Source organism: Drosophila mojavensis, unplaced genomic scaffold (genome assembly GCF_018153725.1).
Source record: "Drosophila mojavensis isolate 15081-1352.22 unplaced genomic scaffold, ASM1815372v1 contig_49, whole genome shotgun sequence".
Classification (NCBI taxonomy): Eukaryota; Metazoa; Arthropoda; class Insecta; order Diptera; family Drosophilidae; genus Drosophila; species Drosophila mojavensis.
This window is the reverse complement of record NW_025318872.1, coordinates 3,518,884-3,537,586: the sequence shown is the minus strand read 5'-3', so window position 1 is coordinate 3,537,586 and position 18,703 is coordinate 3,518,884. Positions and strand designations below refer to the sequence as shown.

The 18,703-nt window shown below is 37.7% G+C and overlaps 1 protein-coding gene across 8 annotated transcripts in view; it reads left to right on the top strand.

Moving 5' to 3' along the window:
- The window catches only part of LOC6578044 (tyrosine-protein phosphatase Lar), a 168,536-nt gene extending 150,689 nt beyond the window's left edge, over positions 1 to 17,847 (top strand). For 4 of the 8 annotated variants that reach the window (XM_015165963.3, XM_015165968.3, XM_015165967.3 and 1 more), the window contains 9 exons: positions 1,822 to 1,972; positions 2,052 to 2,188; positions 4,970 to 5,266; positions 10,813 to 10,821; positions 11,829 to 11,968; positions 12,045 to 15,383; positions 15,443 to 15,553; positions 15,622 to 15,927; positions 16,022 to 17,847. In XM_015165963.3, coding sequence (XP_015021449.1) covers positions 1,822 to 1,972; positions 2,052 to 2,188; positions 4,970 to 5,266; positions 10,813 to 10,821; positions 11,829 to 11,968; positions 12,045 to 15,383; positions 15,443 to 15,553; positions 15,622 to 15,927; positions 16,022 to 16,090 — 4,559 coding nt within the window. In that variant the 3' untranslated portion in view covers positions 16,091 to 17,847. The remainder of the gene's footprint in view (positions 1 to 1,821; positions 1,973 to 2,051; positions 2,189 to 4,969; positions 5,267 to 10,812; positions 10,822 to 11,828; positions 11,969 to 12,044; positions 15,384 to 15,442; positions 15,554 to 15,621; positions 15,928 to 16,021) is intronic. The other 4 variants (XM_002003931.4, XM_015165966.3, XM_015165965.3 and 1 more) reach the window with 2 other exon arrangements.
- Positions 17,848 to 18,703: the final 856 nt, after the last annotated feature.

Genomic DNA, 18,703 nt, shown 5'->3' with positions numbered 1-18,703 from the left:
TGATATGCGGATGGGAAAATCGTATGCAATTAATTGCGATGTACGCAATTAATTTGACTGCTTAAATCAACCTGGATAGATATAGATTACATCAATTATTTAATTAGGACTCGAAATGTTCAGCTCAATTCAGATAATTAATAATTTCTGACAGTCTGGCAACGCTGAGAGCATTATCTAGGCACTGCCTTCCACTTGCTTGTTTTGCATTGTTTAATTGGCTATCGAGTGTCATGATTTGATAGTTAACAGATATTATTTGCTGTCAATATGGTCTGCTTTTCTCTCAACTCGAACTTAATTTAGAGAAAACATGACTTTATTTAATTTGACAGATAAGTGTTATTTAATAGAGCTTTCTCGATTTTGGTTTTGTCATGGATTCAATTAGTTAATTCGCTTGTGTGGCAGGTCAAGTCCCGGACTATTTATTATTTGAAGCAGATTTTTAACCATCTGGCAACGCTTGTCATAAAGTCTTGCTTATTCTGCATGGCAGGCTGCTTTAAATTTAAAATATTTGCAGACTCTGGCGACTCTGAAACAGCAGAATTTTCTTTCTTTTAGCTGAATGCCAAGTTGATTCCGGATCAAATCCATTTATAACATTTACCATCTACTTACATGGTGTGCTTCTGCCTGTGTATACGTGCGTGCGCGTGCGTGTGTATGTGTGTGTGTGTGTGTTATGCTTGTGCATTCTGGTGTGCAGCAAATATTCATTAAATTTGACTGCTGAAGCAATTGCATTTGCCATACTTTAATATGCAGCTTTGTGGCTTCCGAGGTCTTCGACTGGCAGCCAGAGAGCAATGCCAGAACGACACACCGTGTGCTAGGGGGCGTGGCAGTCTAACAGTGTGACTCTGAATTTGTTGCATTGGCAGTTGTGTTGCCTAATGCGCTTAGCTACGTTTTGGGCCAACCTCTCTGACCGTAAGCCCTTCCTACGACTCCAAGTGAGTCAATTTACGCAACGTACATAGATTCCTTTATGTATCAGATAAAAGATTGCGAAAATAAGATGAATTGAAAACTTTTGAATTTCTTATAATGTTGTTAGATCGGATTACTTGGCATTTCATTGATTATATTGGGTAAAATATTTAAATATAATTTCTAGCTATAATAAATGAATTTCATATAATGTTGTTAGATCGGATTACTTGGCATTTCATTGATTATATTCGGTAAAATATTTAAATATAATTTCTAGTTATAATCTGCGCTTTAGTTTCTGTTTGTCTCATTCCAAGCTGAAAAACTAAAAGACTCTAGTCTGAAGTTATATGCCACCAGGATTCAGTTAAGTAATCATAAATTGGAGATAGAATAAACTGTTACCGTTTACGCATCATTCACAATTGAAATGTGGGGTGTCACATGAAATTGTATTACTTTATTAGATATATGTGAATATATAATGGGGACAGGCCTTCGTTTTCGGCCATGGCCAGGCACGCTTGCATTTCAATATTTGTCTGTAGCAAATAATTCAATCAATTTCGCAGGCTTCAGGTGCGCTCATGTTCATGTGGCTGGCCAGCTGGTTTACATGTCTGTCGAGTGTATCTGAATCATAATATCTGAATGGGCGCATGTTCTCGTATATACATATATAAATAAATGCCGCATTGATTTGTTTGTGTATTTTATTTAATTTCCGTAATTTCCGTTTCATTATTACCGAACCAACCGTAACCGAAAACCGAAAACCAAATATGTGCCTACGTGAATGCATAACACATATATATATACAATTTGATACATCTATGCGTGTATGTATTTGTATGTAATGTATATGTATGCCTCTGTGTGCAGGTGTGCCATCACAACCGAGCAATTTCCGGGCCACTGATATCGGCGAGACCGCAGTCACATTGCAGTGGTCCAAGCCGACTCATTCCAGCGAGAACATTGTGCACTACGAGCTCTACTGGAATGACACATACGCCAATCAGGATCATCACAAGTGAGTTACATACATATGTATATGAATGTACATATTTATTAGGGTATCAGATATGCATAACCGAGCTCTACTCCTGCAGGCGCATTTCGAGCTCCGAGTCTTACACGCTTGATGGTTTGTATCCCGATACCCTCTACTACATCTGGCTGGCGGCACGTTCGCAGCGCGGCGAGGGCGCAACAACCCCTCCCATTCCCGTTCGCACCAAGCAATATGGTAAGTGGCTGAGAATCTTTGATCCTAAGTTAAGTAAACGGATATCCGCTAAACAAACAGAAACAGAAATAAAACTCAACTAAGCCGTAGTACGAGTTTCTCTAGCTTAAGTACAAATACAAAAATACAATATTCAAAAACTCTAAACATAAATTTCGTTCCATTTAACTATAAATATATACAATATACATTAATATATAACTACTTACATACATATATGTCATACTCGACGCCTATAAATGTAGTTGATTATTCAGTTCAAATAACTGTTTATTGATAAAGTATGTGTGCGAGCGTGAGTGTGTGTGTGTGTGTGTGTGTGTGCGTATTTCCACGGTGTGTTATGGCATTCGCAAGGATACAGGTAACAATAAAGTATGTGTGGGCGTGTAAGAGTGTGTGTGTGTGAGGTATGTTCTGACTTGCACTTTTCTACCTTAATAAGATATATATTGTATGATATATGATTGTTTCTAGTTAACTGCAAGTTTATCTAATATCAATTACCTAATACTTATAGTTCAGTTTATATACATTATATATAATTTATACATCTATACATATATATACACACTAGACTACTCCTAAATACATTTACATCCAAGTTATCCTAGCTTATCTAATACATATAACATACATACAACAAGTTAGTTAGGCATACCAACACCTACATATGTTTAAGCCCACGTCTATTTTGATATCGAGCTGGCAAAGGCGGGGCTTATAACAGTAAATAAGGCTTCATCAATAGAACGGGGAATGATGTAATCATTTACAGACATTGGCATCGCGCGTAAAATTATCGTTTCTTTTTTCTTTCATTGATTCTTTGCTTTGTAACTTTATATTTGATTTGACGAAATTACTTTTGTTTTATTTATTTATTAAATTTATGTTTAATGCTTGTGTTTTAGTAAATTCGAGTCTGAGCCAAAACAATTATAAATTCCTTTTAAAGACTCTGCGCTCTATTGATGAGGCATAACTTCAAAAACGAAAACCTCACACGTTAGCCAACACTGTAAACAACACCACATCACAAACTGCAGTACAAAAAAACTATACAAAAACGAAGAGTTAATTTAATTGTAAGATTATTTTGATTGCAAATGATATTTATGCTCGAAAAACAAAGAGATACATATATATGTATATATATGTATGTATATTTAAGTTTATTTAGAGAATGTGTATGTAATTTTATTTCAAGTCTTGATTTATGCAAATTATGGTTAAAAGTATCTGCAACTCTTGCCTAGCCTTCGCATGTCTAAATTTGAATGCAACTGCACAAAAAGCCACAAACCAAAATTTCGAGACAATAAACTCTGTCGCTCTCTTCTAATTTGCACTCCCTTTCACTCTCACTCACTTCCACTCACTCACTCTGTCTCTCTCTCACTCACTACCTCTTGCAATTGTAGCTCGTAATTGATTTTGAAATACGCTTTAATAGAGTAACACTCCAAGACAAATGTTTATTGGAGCTTGAGTGCAGCTAAATATGTCTCTATGCACATACAATATATTATATTAGTTATATATATAAATATAGCATATATTTGTGTGTGTGTGTGTCTATTCTATATTTGTGTTGCATCACTTTTGGTTTTCATATTTGCACGTTTTGCATACTTCTAGCTTGATTTGGCGCATAATTAAAGTTTAAGTGGTTCCAGTGGTTCTCTGGCTTAACAATTGTTTTGTGGCTGTCCAACAGGCAGAGCTATAGAGAGAGAGAGAGAGAGAGAGAGAGGGGGAAAGAGAGAGCGAGAAAGAATCAACCAAACGAGATACGAGTTTGGCATGCGGATTACTACTTAGTGGTGCACATTGACTTATTCCTTGCAGTTCGTCATGCACGTTATTTGAAATGGGTTTGCAATTTGGGTTTTTGCTATATATCAATTAGTCGTAGTGATTGCGTTTCAATTAAGCATAACTCTATTATTGCCATACAAGCTTGAACAATGTTAGTGCACTTGAGATAGCACCGAGAATATGCTGAATATATATGTACATATATACGTATATATTTATATTTAAATAAATGTTAGTTTCTAGCTTCATGTTCTGGCTATTAGTTTCATGTTTTATGTAAGAAATAAAAACAAATTAAAAACCCACAGCCACATGGTTTATGCAAATTTAATGTTCATAGTAAATGTGTGCGTGTGTGCGTGCGTCTATGTGTGTGACCTGTTCAATTAGTTTAAGCTAGCTTTAAATATTTGCATCAAGCTATATAAATTATATACAATATTTGTAGCGCTCGTTTAGTGCACGCTTTTGCAACTTTAAATTCCATCTATATTATTTACCAATCATATACTATCTAATTTTTCTCAGTGTGTAGCTAGTTTTTAAGCTCAAAATCGTTACCAAAAAATATGCACAATTTAATTTAAGCGAGAAGAAAAACTTCCAAAAAATAAAAGAGAAGAAACGCCACATTATTTGCATAAACCATTGGATCGATCAAAAAGAATTTTTATGTCTTGTATTTGAGTTTCGAGCTTATGATTTTCATATAACACCTAACTTATATGCCAACTTATATATACTTATGCCTATTATCCATTATGTCATTTATTCAAACATTATTTTGGTGCTGTTTTTCGTTACATGTTTTTGGTTTGAAAACTATTTTCGTTTTGGTTTAAACGCTAATCGCTGAACGCTATGAAACATATCTCTCTCTGGCTAAAACGCAACCGTATTTTCAATGCACAAAAAAAAAAAAACAACAACCACACGTTCCCATCTATATTGTGTAATTAGTACCAGGTGCTCCGCCACGCAATATTACGGCGATTGCGAACAGCTCGACAACGATCGCGCTGAGCTGGCTGCCTCCGCCCGCGGAGCGCTCCAACGGCCGGATCATATACTATAAGGTGCTGTTCGTCGAGGTGGGCCGGGCGGACGACGAGGCGTCCACTCTGACCCTGAACATGACCGAGATTGTGCTCGACGAGCTCAAGCGCTGGACCGAATACAAGATCTGGGTGCTAGCCGGCACCTCTGTAGGCGATGGTCCGCGCTCCCATCCGATCATAACGCGCACCCTAGAGGATGGTATGTATGCCAATGACAATCTTACCTATGCGTAAGTCTCTCTAACTCTCTCTCTCTCTTTGTTCACATTTATCATTTATCAGTTTCTCATGTACACTTATTTTTCATCATCATATTTTACATTTAGTTTAATATTTTTAGTTTATTTATATCAAACATTATCAAACCTAACTAATTAATCAAAAAATGAACAAATTCTTATACGATTTTTGAATTTTGATATCGAGCATCCCCAACGCAGGAGCTGCCGGAAACGCCGCAATGGAGCGTTTTGTTTTTGATTTTCTTTTTGATCAGCAAAATAAAACCCAAAATATAACCATATTTGTATGCGTATGTGTATGTGTGTGTGATTTAGCTATGCGACTGGTAATAAATGCCAATGCCACATACACATGCCATACTCATATATCTAATATCATATATGTGTTAAATACAAGCTGCAAACATTAATCTATTTTTGAACGCAGCTATATTTCATATTCCCCTTTTCTTTGTAGACTCTATATTTTATTCATAGTTGTTTCCAACTCAGTTTTTAATATATTTATGTCCTGATCATGACAATATTATTATATTTCTCATCTCCTTTTAAAGTTCCTCCCAACATTTTCCAAATTTTCAGCTAATATTCTTACGAATACTTCAAAAATATACTTACTTTAACCCCTAAAAAGTTTATGTTTTCCCTTTTTTTATTTTTCTAAACTGGATATCCAAAACCCCTAAAATTCCAAACCATTTCCTTAGAAGAAATTTTATTTCAACTACATGTTTTTCTACACATTTTCTACCTAAAAATTTTTTAATCAACAAATACAATTCTTTTCATACTTTACAGAAATAAAGGAAGTAGTTTGTTTTTTTTTTTTTTTTTTTTTTTTTTTAATGTCTTTTGTTTGATCAGTTCCTAATCAGTTATTCCCTCTTATTATTATTATAATCTGAATTTTTGATTTGAAACCCATTTAGTATTGTTTTCGTTTTTCAATTATTTTTGCTTACAAATTGAGAATATCGAAAATTTCACATTTTTATTGGTACTATAAAATTGCATATTTTTTGGCGCAATTTTTGACAACTTTTTTGCACTTGTATCTCTATCAAATAAAAATGCAATCGAAACTCTTTTTTAGCACAACTCCTATATTGTGTACTATATGCAAGAACGAATTTTTGTTATTTAATTGAATCACAATCTGAATTTGCAAACACAAAAAAAAAATAAATAAATAAGTAAATCAAAAACAAAAACTGAATTGGTTAAATATTATAAATATATATACGATAATTTTTTATGATATATTGCATCAACTTTTTGTGGTAATTTGTATAGCACAAAACATAATACGAGCTCTGTGTTTTTGTAAGCGCACCAGATACCAAATACTTATAAACAAACACTTATCTTAAACAAACATCAATATTAGCTAAACATTCACAAATTTATGATTTCCGTGAATTTCGTTGGTTTGTTTGTTGTTTTTTCCTCATTTGCGAACGAACCACCAAAAGAGCCGCATAAAATATTAAATTGATTTATTTACATAATTAAATTTACGCAATTATAAATGTAAACAAGTACCCAGCCTCCCCAAAAATATGCCTAAATACGGCCTAGTTGTGCATAATGAAAGCCTAATCCTCCCGTCCGATACCCTGCAATACCCTCGATTCCCTCCCGCCTCTCTATGCACAAGCTCTTTTATTGTGGTTTACCTAAGGCAAATAACGCAAAACGTTTCGCTGCATTTATTTACACACACATATACAAACACAAGCATATTTTTTATTTTGATTGTACCCACACACATGTATATAAATATATGTATGTATATATTTATATATTTACATGTTTAAGAACTTTTTGCCGCAGCTCATTGTAATATTTTTTTTGGACTTGATCCCGAGTTTGCTTTTTGTTTTTTAATATTTGCCTTCTCTTTTTTTCCATTGTGGGCAAACCTTTTGCACTTTGACCCCCACGCCCCTTAATATACACATATGTGGCTTTTTTCGTTGTTGTTTATCGCTATGCAAATGCGTGAATACATGGCGAAAATCCTTAAATTGATTTTCGCATAAAAATTATTTGATTTTTGTATTTAATTTGTATTCTGTTGACACATTTGATTAAGTTTTATTTGCCATCACCTGCATGTTTGCCGAGTTAACACATTTGCATCTGTTTGCCCCCACTCTCCGTTTCTCTCACTCCTCTATTACGCCTATATATATCCCTCTCCATCTATGTATATTTTTTCCGGGCAGTTAATCTGCCCATTTGTTAAAGCAACAATGTAAAACTGTTTTTTCTCTTGCTCAAACTAATTGTTTATTATTTGTTCTAAGTATAAACTTGACAGCTGAGCCAATAGTTTTAACAATTTATATAGTTTTTGACTATTTGTGAGAGATAATTAATCTGAAGTGCACACAAAAAAGTTTTTGTGTTTCGCAAAAAGCGACTAAATTTGCATGTCAAATAGCGGTAATTGGAGAGATGGGAATATATTTTCAGATAACAATAACAGAAAAAAAAAGAAATATATAAAAAAATTATAAACGAATATGCGATTCTTATTGCTCATGTGAATATCCAAAATAAGTAAAGGCATTGAAATACTAAGAACTTTAAAGTATTATGGACTTTTGCCTCTTCTAAGAAGGGAAGAATTAATTCTGCTATTATTGGAGCCTACAGCTCAGAAGATAATCAATATACAATAGATTGGCGAAAAGAAAAAAAAAATTTAATATAAAAACATACACACATTGATCGATTTCGAATCGAACCTCAATCTTACTCTTTTTAAATTATCGCAGTTTTCCTTTAATTTGAAATCGCAAAAATAGCATCTAAGACTCTCTCAGACTATCTATAATGAATGCAGATACTTTTTAAGTCATCTATAACTCAAGTGAACAATTGCTAAGCTTCCCAACTTTTCATTTATTCTTCTTTTCCTTTTTTCCACTCCAAAACCAAGTATATACTAATATCTCCGTTTATACTTTGACTTTGCTATCCTACATTGACGTACCTAAATGTCTTCTAGCTATAACTTGAAACATAACTTTACATTGTTGCAAGCCCACACACTTTCACAATTTCATGATTTCCCATTTTGGTTTACAAACGCTTTTCGCACTCACTCATGAACTTGCTTGTTAGCTGATAAGTCGAACTGCTTGTTAAATTCACCATCTTGATTTACCGAGTACCTGTTAAGTTATTTCAACACACAGTAGAGGAAGAAGATAATGAAGATGATGAGGCAAGGTGTTGGCACTCACTTAGTTTGATTTGATTTTGGCTAAGCACAGTCTAATGAATTGTAATTTTAGTTAATGATAAGCACCTAGCCAAGTAATCGCAACTAAGTTAATCATTAAGCACACTGCAATTTACCTGTAAGAGCACTCGAAAAAAATCAATGCACCCAGCACAAAGCGAATGTGGACTAAAGGGACATGCACATGCATAGATATGCTGTAGTCCGCACTGGCTACTTTTTCCCATTTAATGTTGGACTTATGAATGTATTATATGGTATTTTATGAGCACTGCACCTCAAGCACTTCAGCGTGTCTAGTCAGCACATTATTCTTCTGCACAGCTCTCTATTCTCGGTCTGTGTCGTCTACATTATATATATATATACATCATTTTAATTGTACTCAATTTAGCACAATCAAAGCTCTGTGTGTGCGCGTGTGTGTGTGCGAATGTGTGTGACTTCCATTGATATCCCTGCGGCTGCAGCATTTCACAGTTAAAGGGTCAGGGCATAAGTATGCTACAGTATTCTGTATACCATATATGATGTATTTGTATATGCATATATATGTATATAATATATATATATATATATATATATATATATATATATATATATTGTATATGTTTTATTTTCTTAATTTTTGTTTTTTTCGCTCACATATTTCGCTCGTTAGCTTCGTTGCGCTTTGCTTTCAATGCGAAATGCAAATAGCACCTGCCCCAAAGCTGGGCACTTGCTACGTTCCTCCCCCACTCTGTAATGCCCGCCCCAGCCCCTGCGGTGTCAGTTCCTAATGCAGTCAGCTCGCCTTTTGTGTGTGCTAGAGAAGACTCAAACACACACATACAAACACGTTGTATGCAGAACGGAAATAACCGAAAAAAACTGGATTATAGCATAAGAGGAAGAGAATTAAGGATATGCTCAACTGGCATGGGCTGATACTTGTGAGGATATTGGAATACAATTTCTGATCAGGCTTTATTTTAATTTCAATGCAATTGCGTTCTAAGAAAATATGCTATACCATATCAAGACAATACAATATTGCTATACCATATCAAGACCTACATATATCAAATATTTCTTTCAGATCTTTAAGCCGATTAAATACTTTTACAAAAATACTCTATACATTCTAAACAATCTGCATGCCCCAACTTTATTTACTTTACAGGGTATACAAATAAGTAAGAGCTGTGAAAAAAACAGCAGCTCAACAATTTCGTAGCTTAACCTGGCACTAGCACGTATCTTTATTTTTTCTATTCAGCAGCGCAATTAAAAAAAAAAAAAAAAAAGAAGAAAAAAAAACATATACAGCTATACAGGAAGACCTCCTAGCATTTTAATTATTTTATATACTCATACAGTGAGTGTGTGTTTGTGAAAGCATGTGAAATGACAAGAGAGAGACAAAGCTGATGCAAAGTGCTACAGTTGCAATAGCTCTCTGCTCTGAGCCCTTAGCCCTTTATTAGTCTTGCCCCACTGTGCAGGAGAACACTAATGAAGCATAATTTAACATTTGTGGCGCGAGTCGCATTTGAATAATTTCTATTATGCAGTTGCTCGACAAATTTTTAATGAAGTGAACAAGTTCCATATGGAAACTAGAAACTATATACGCGTATAATAAGAAATTAAATAATTTATGTGAATAGTCTAACCCAATAAGTACATTTAGCTTAGCTTTAAGACCTAGGCCTGTTTTAAGCTCTACAAAATACCACATCATAAGAACTATTTTCGACAATTAAATAGAGTATCAAAGCGGGTGTGCCAACAAATATGTACATTTTGTATCAAATATTCATACATGTATTAATTATTCATCCTTCTTCATTTCAACAACGAAATATCTTTAGTTTCTTCTTTTCACGTGATGTCCCAATAATCCCCCTTGTAATATGCACTGAATACTTTTTGTATACTGTAAACTAAAGAACTATATCTTATATCTTTTTTCATATATAAACACACTAAAAAATACCAAAAATATCTTTGCTTGGCCACTCGCACCTTGCACTCTACTTGCTCTGTTTCGTGCACCTTTTTTTGAATGCAAACTCGAAATGGAAAACTGTAAAACAAAAATTTTTGAAAACTTTTTTGATGTCTGAATACAAAACTAAAAACAAAAAAAAAACAAAAAAAAACAAATATTTTGCGAAATTTGATTTTTGAACGCAACTCTTTAATGGATGGTGGTTAAATATTAAAAAATACAAATATAAAAAAATACATTTTAAATCTATTTAGAGAAAAAGAGTGAGTATTTTTAAAATGGTTTGACTATAATGTTTAAGAATGCCCTATACATACATTTATATATATCTAAAGTTAAATATTTGTAATATTCTTTTTGTACTGGTCCCCGAATATTGTTGACCAATCACTAAAGAATCAAATCTCTTTTTGTTTTTTGACATGTTTTTTCTATTTCAAAACAAATCATTTTTTAATGCCAAAATGTCAGCGAGGATTTTGCAATAGGGCTCTTGTCTTTTTCCACCAAGAGCCGCCGAAAAGAACTACTGATCAAATTTATACGTACATATGTATATTTACAAATATATATTTTTGATTTCCACTACATGTTTTGCACACGAACAGTAAAAACAAAATACTTTTTTGAATGCCTACATGTTTGGTTTTGACTAATCGAAGTCGAGTTGAACAGGAGCGGAAACCTAACTGAGAATGGTCCGATGCTCTGATTCGATCTTGTTTCGATTGTCAAGTTTTTGTGTACATTTTTTTAATCTACTCTATAAGTATTATATATACTACCTAAACATTAGCAAGGTATCAATGCACTTCTTATTCACTTTTTGTGCACCTTCTACTACTGAGCAACCTATATTTATTTATTTATTTATATATACCTACCTAAACTATAACTCTAAATATACCTTACATATAGCACCTAAGCAGCATTTTCTTTGATACTTTATACAATTTTACAATTTACGACATTATATATTTTGTTTTTCTAACTGTGATGTGGTGACTTGGTTGACTTGGAGCTAAGTTCGTTCTGGTTTTTGTATATTTCTCCTAGGGTCTAAGGCAACCTTAGCACTTAGTGTTGACTGTCTCTAGTTTCATCTATGTCTTACATCTAAGCAACTTAGTCGTAAGAATCCCAAGATCCAAGATCTAAACAATAACCTAAGTTAGCTCCTAAGTAAACTTAAGTATTCAACAGTTCTATGCAAAGACATAACTTGTGCTTACCCCAAGCTAATCTATTATTTCCTCGTCGACGTCTCTAGTGCCCGGAGATCCGCAGGATGTCAAAGCTACGCCCCTAAACTCAACATCCATACATGTGAGCTGGAAACCGCCTCTCGAAAAAGATCGGAACGGCATCATTCGAGGCTATCACATCCACGTGCAGGAAATGCGAGATGAGGTAAATATTTGTGTAGAAATCGGATAGCAAAGAATATACGGTATAAACTAAAATATCATTTATCGCTCGCACCTAGGGCAAGGGCTTTCTCAACGAACCTTTCAAGTTCGATGTGGTCGACACGCTGGAATACAGTGTGACCGGCCTGCAACCCGACACAAAATACTCGATTCAAGTCGCTGCTCTGACGCGAAAGGGTGACGGCGATCGTAGCACTGCGGTGATTGTCAAAACCCCCGGAGGGGTGCCCGTACGACCGACAGTAAGTCTTAAGATCATGGAACGCGAACCAATTGTCTCTATTGAACTGGAATGGGAGCGACCGGCACAAACATACGGAGAGCTGCGCGGCTATCGCCTGCGCTGGGGCGTCAAGGATCAGGCACTGAAGGAGGAGATGCTCTCCGGACCACAGATGACCAAGAAACGTTTCAACGATCTCGAACGCGGCGTAGAATACGAGTTTCGTGTAGCAGGCAGCAATCACATTGGCATTGGCCAGGAAACAGTCAAGATCTTTCAGACTCCTGAGGGCACACCTGGCGGACCGCCGTCCAATATAACCAAACGCTTCCAAACACCCGATGTGCTTTGCGTCACTTGGGACCCACCAACGCGCGACCATCGCAACGGACTCATCACACGGTATGATGTGCAGTTCCATAAAAAAATCGACCATGGGCTGGGCTCAGAGCGAAATATGACACAGCGTAAGGCGGTATTCACCAACCTGGAGGAGAACACCGCGTACGTTTTTCGCGTGCGGGCGTACACGAAACAAGGCGCCGGCCCATTTAGTGAGAAGATGATTATAGAAACCGAGCGGGACATGGGACGAGCTCCAATGTCCGTGCAGGCGGTGGCCACCTCCGAGCAGACAGCGGAAATCTGGTGGGAGCCGGTGCCAAGTCGTGGCAAGCTACTAGGCTATAAGATCTTTTACACCATGACGGCCGTCGAGGATCTAGATGATTGGCAAACGAAGACCGTGGGTCTGACCGAATCGGCGGATCTGGTCAATTTAGAGAAGTTTGCCCAGTACGCTGTGGCCATCGCGGCCAGGTTTAAGAATGGACTGGGACGTCTCAGTGAGAAGGTTACGGTGCGCATCAAGCCAGAGGATGTCCCGCTCAATCTGCGTGCTCACGACGTCAGCACACACTCAATGACCCTCTCTTGGTCACCACCCATACGCCTTAATCCCGTCAACTACAAGATCAGCTTCGATGCGATGAAGGTGTTTGTGGACTCGCAGGGCTTCTCCCAAACACAAAGTGTGCAAAAGCGTGAGATAATCCTGAAGCACTTCGTGAAGACGCACACGATCAACGAGCTGAGCCCTTTTACCACCTACAACGTAAATGTGAGCGCCATTCCCTCGGATTACTCCTACAGACCGCCGACGAAGATAACGGTGACCACTCAAATGGCTGCCCCACAGCCCATGGTCAAGCCCGATTTCTACGGCGTGGTAAATGGCGAGGAGATATTAGTTATACTGCCACAGGCATCCGAGGAATACGGCCCCATCTCGCACTACTACTTAGTTGTGGTACCCGAGGATAAATCCAATCTGCACAAAAACCCCGATCAGTTTCTCACCGACGATCTGCTGCCCGGTCGCAATAAGCCAGAGCGCCCCAATGCACCATATATAGCTGCTAAGTTTCCACAGCGCTCGATACCCTTTACCTTCCATCTTGGTTCGGGCGATGATTATCACAATTTCACCAATCGCAAGCTGGAGAGAGAGAAGCGCTATCGCATCTTTGTGCGCGCCGTTGTAGATACCCCGCAGAAGCATCTGTATACATCCAGTCCCTTTTCTGAGTTCTTATCGCTTGACATGCGAGAGGCGCCGCCCGGCGAACGTCCCCATCGACCTGATCCCAACTGGCCCTCAGAGCCGGAGGTGTCCGTAAATCGCAACAAGGATGAGCCGGAGATACTGTGGGTGGTGCTACCCCTGATAACCGCCTTTGTTGTCTCAACCACACTGATCGTGCTGTATGTGGTTAGGCGTCGCAGGCAGCCCTGCAAAACCCCAGATCAGGCAGCTGTTACGCGTCCTCTGATGGCCGCTGATTTGGGGGCTGGTCCAACGCCCAGCGATCCGGTTGATATGCGCCGACTAAACTTCCAGACGCCTGGTATGATCTCACATCCGCCCATACCCATCTCGGAGTTTGCCAATCACATTGAGAGACTTAAGGCCAATGACAATCAGAAATTCTCGCAGGAGTACGAGAGCATCGAGCCTGGCCAGCAATTCACCTGGGACAATTCCAACTACGAGCATAATAAGTCGAAGAACCGGTATGCCAATGTCACCGCCTACGACCATTCGCGTGTCCAGTTGCCCGCCCAGGAGGGCGTCCTCGGCTCGGACTACATCAATGCCAACTACTGTGACGGCTATCGCAAGCATAATGCCTACGTAGCTACCCAGGGACCGTTGCAGGAGACCTTCGCCGATTTCTGGCGCATGTGCTGGGAGCTGAAGACGGCGACGATTGTGATGATGACCCGGCTGGAGGAGCGCACACGCATCAAGTGCGATCAGTATTGGCCCTCACGTGGCACCGAGACCTACGGCCAGATCTTTGTCACCATCACCGAAACCCAGGAGCTGGCCACCTACAGCATACGCACGTTCCAACTGTGCCGTCAGGGCTTCAACGATCGCCGCGAGATCAAGCAGCTGCAGTTCACGGCTTGGCCGGATCACGGTGTGCCCGATCATCCTGCTCCCTTCCTGCAGTTCCTGCGTCGCTGTCGCGCCCTCACCCCACCCGAATCCGGGCCAGTTGTGGTTCACTGCTCAGCGGGTGTGGGTCGCACTGGCTGTTACATTGTCATTGACTCGATGCTGGAACGGATGAAGCACGAGAAGATCATCGACATCTACGGCCATGTGACGTGCTTGCGCGCCCAGCGCAACTACATGGTGCAAACGGAAGATCAGTATATCTTCATTCACGATGCCATCCTGGAGGCCATTATCTGTGGATCGACAGAGGTAGCCGCGCGCAACTTGCATAGCCATTTGCAGAAGCTGCTAACCACCGAGCCGGGCGAGAGCATTTCGGGGATGGAGGTGGAATTCAAGAAACTCTCGAATGTCAAGATGGACTCCTCCAAATTTGTAACCGCTAACTTGGCCTGCAACAAGCATAAGAATCGTCTGGTTCACATTCTTCCCTACGAATCGAGTCGCGTGTATCTAACTCCCATCCATGGAATTGAGGGCAGCGACTATGTCAATGCCAGTTTCATAGATGGCTACCGGTATCGTTCGGCCTATATTGCGGCTCAGGGACCTGTTCAGGACACCGCCGAGGACTTCTGGCGCATGCTCTGGGAGCACAACTCCACCATAGTTGTTATGTTAACCAAGCTCAAGGAAATGGGCAGGGTAAGCTGAACATGCTGTATATTTATTGGATATCGTCTAATCTGTATTCTCTTTTGCAGGAGAAGTGCTTCCAATATTGGCCTCACGAGCGCTCCGTACGCTATCAGTATTATGTTGTGGATCCGATCGCCGAGTACAATATGCCGCAGTACAAACTGCGAGAGTTTAAGGTGAGTCATACCATTTCATACTTCCTATACATCTCTCTATACGACCTCCGTCCGCTTCTCCCCTTCAGGTTACCGATGCTCGTGATGGTTCTTCCCGAACCGTGCGTCAGTTCCAGTTCATAGACTGGCCGGAGCAGGGTGTTCCAAAGTCTGGTGAGGGCTTCATCGATTTCATTGGACAGGTCCACAAGACCAAGGAGCAATTCGGGCAGGATGGACCCATCACGGTCCACTGTTCTGCCGGTGTGGGCCGCACGGGCGTCTTTATCACACTCAGCATTGTGCTCGAGCGCATGCAATACGAAGGTGTGCTCGATGTGTTTCAAACGGTGCGCATTTTGCGATCTCAGCGACCAGCCATGGTGCAGACGGAAGTGAGTAACCCCAAAATTGACCAAAGATCGAGGCTCTATCTCTGCGTAGCAGATTTCGGAAATATGTTGACTGAAACTAATTTTTCTTTTACAGGATCAATATCATTTTTGCTATCGCGCTGCCTTGGAGTACTTGGGCTCGTTCGACAACTATACAAACTGAAGAAGCTAAGCAGAAGAAGTAGCAGGAAAATGACCAGAATTTGGAGTTGAAGTCCGGGCTACAGAGCAAAAACATTGTCAACTCCATGTTCATGTTAAATGTTGCATGTTCGTTGTTTTCAATTGTACGCATAAATACGCATTTACGATAAAGACGGATACCTTAACTTTAAAGTATTATAGCCAGATACTGCCCACAAATTACTTACTTATATACTATGCATAGTACGAGGGTAGTCTGAGGCCGATCTTAAGATAAAAGGGTAGCAAAATAAAATGTTATTTAAATGAATAGAGAGTTATTGGTAAATCGGAAAAGCTCTCAGGCTATCCTCGCTTATATAAATTTGAATAGCCATTTCCTTATCCCTATTTTGATTAGTTTTTAGCATCTCTTATCACTCCCGGTCTTTGATTTTGGTATAAAATGTAAACTCAAGAAGACTGTTACAAGTTTAATTATCAGTAATTTATACTTAAATGCATATATATCCCTATACCTACATATATATATATATATATATATATATATCAAGTGTGTCCATACAGTTTTTGCTCGAACTAATCAAAATAGTCAATCAACTTGTTGTGGTGCGGCGGGGCGACCCGCTCACTGATTAACCTATACATATTTGAACTAAGGACTTGGTAGCTTTTAAAAACTTACCGCATAAACGAATCTCAAGAAAAGAAAAGATAATTCTAATGATATGAAATGAAATCAACCTAAGCTAAAGGTCGGCTAGAACAGATGGTAGAGCAATGTAGTCCAAAATCCAATTATCATAACAATTATATATACATATAGTATATATATTTACATGTATCTGTATCTGTGTGTACAACAATCAATCAAATATGTTTGATATGTTTTTATACTTGACATACTTAAAAAGTCCGCCTAGGTTCAGTATATATTCCTGTATAAATCTATTTATATGAAGCAAAAGCAAATGTAAACCGTGCAATTAGTAAAAAGTCTTGCGTAGTGCATATCTGTTAAGACGCCTAGTTAAAATTAGTTTAAAGATTAACTTTAATTAGCGGGCAGCTTTTCTACTTTGTAACATTCCCCATATGCAGCTATATAGCTAACGAGTGCTATTCAAATAGTAACGATCAAACCCCTAGATCTTTGTACTTGATTAATGTGTTCTTTTTTTTTCGTTTTATTAAATTATATAAATTCTATTTTGGAAGTCCATTTGACATTCCTACCCAAGTCTAATCATAAGTGCATCCGTCTTAATTTTGTTTATAATTATATTCCTGTATATACCACAAAACCCTGCAGCTATATATGTATAAGTAAATAGGATCCTACAGCTAGAAATTATGGTACCTAACGTATATGAACAAGGCAGCATAGAGAATACACCCAGCCGATTAAGGGGATAGACGAGTAATAAGATAACTGTAGATATATATTGTAGAATACTTAACATATATAAACCGCAAAATACGTCTATATATTAATATAAATCGCACCCATTTAAACCTACTCTAAATCTACATCCGCATGGCATTATGAACTAAGAACTATTATAATGTATATACATATTTGATATGCTGCTCAGTCGGCCGAAAATATTTATATATAATGTCGTTAGCAAGCCAATGCATAAAAGCAAAGCAAAATTAAATATTAGACAACTATTTAGCCACATGTTAAAGATCAATAGAAGTAATACGTATGTACACTACAGATATATACACGTAAATATATACGCATTGTGCATAATGCATTATAGACATAAATACACTCACACACTCTCATAAGTAACTGTTATACAAAAAATTTAGCGCGTTGCCCACTAAAGAATTGGAGTTAGGAACTAGGAAATTGACAAGTTGGCGAAATGCCAGAATACGAAAAGTAAATTAAAGCACTGGGGCATATTTGGACTATATATAAAGTGAAATAAAATAAATACAAATTATAGCATTTACGATTAGGAGCAATAGATGTCTAATAGATAATGGTTATCACACCACAGCGTTGCGAGCATATTTAGCATACTTCTATATAAATGAATTCCAAAAATCTATATTGTATATTACAAGAAAATTAAATTGGTCGGCTTGTCAAGTTTTGTTAATACTATATGAAATTGTTTAATATAAAAAATATATACATACATGCATACAATTATTTTACCAATTAGTCAGATATAAAACAATTTTAACGACACACACAAAAACGCCCTAAAAATTAATCAAGCTAGAGTCAAACGATTGTATTGCATACAAACCAACCCTTATGTAAGAAACACATGACGTTAAACCTTATCATATGACTATATGTATCAGATATATAATATATATATATATATAATTTTCGAATGCGGAAAAACCAATGAACATGAATATTAAAAGACGAAATAAAAGTATATATTACGGAAAAAGAAAAAATCTCTAGTAAATTCTGTATAGCCTACATAAAACCAGTAAGAGTGTTACAATCGGGAGAATTCAAGAAAAACAACTGATAATTTTTTTTTTTTTTTTTTTTCCTTACTTCATAAAATGTAAATTACTTGTCAAATGTTGGAATCATAAATCGATTTTTCAGGTAGCTCAATATGTCGCTTATGGTTTTGTTTGACAACTTGAG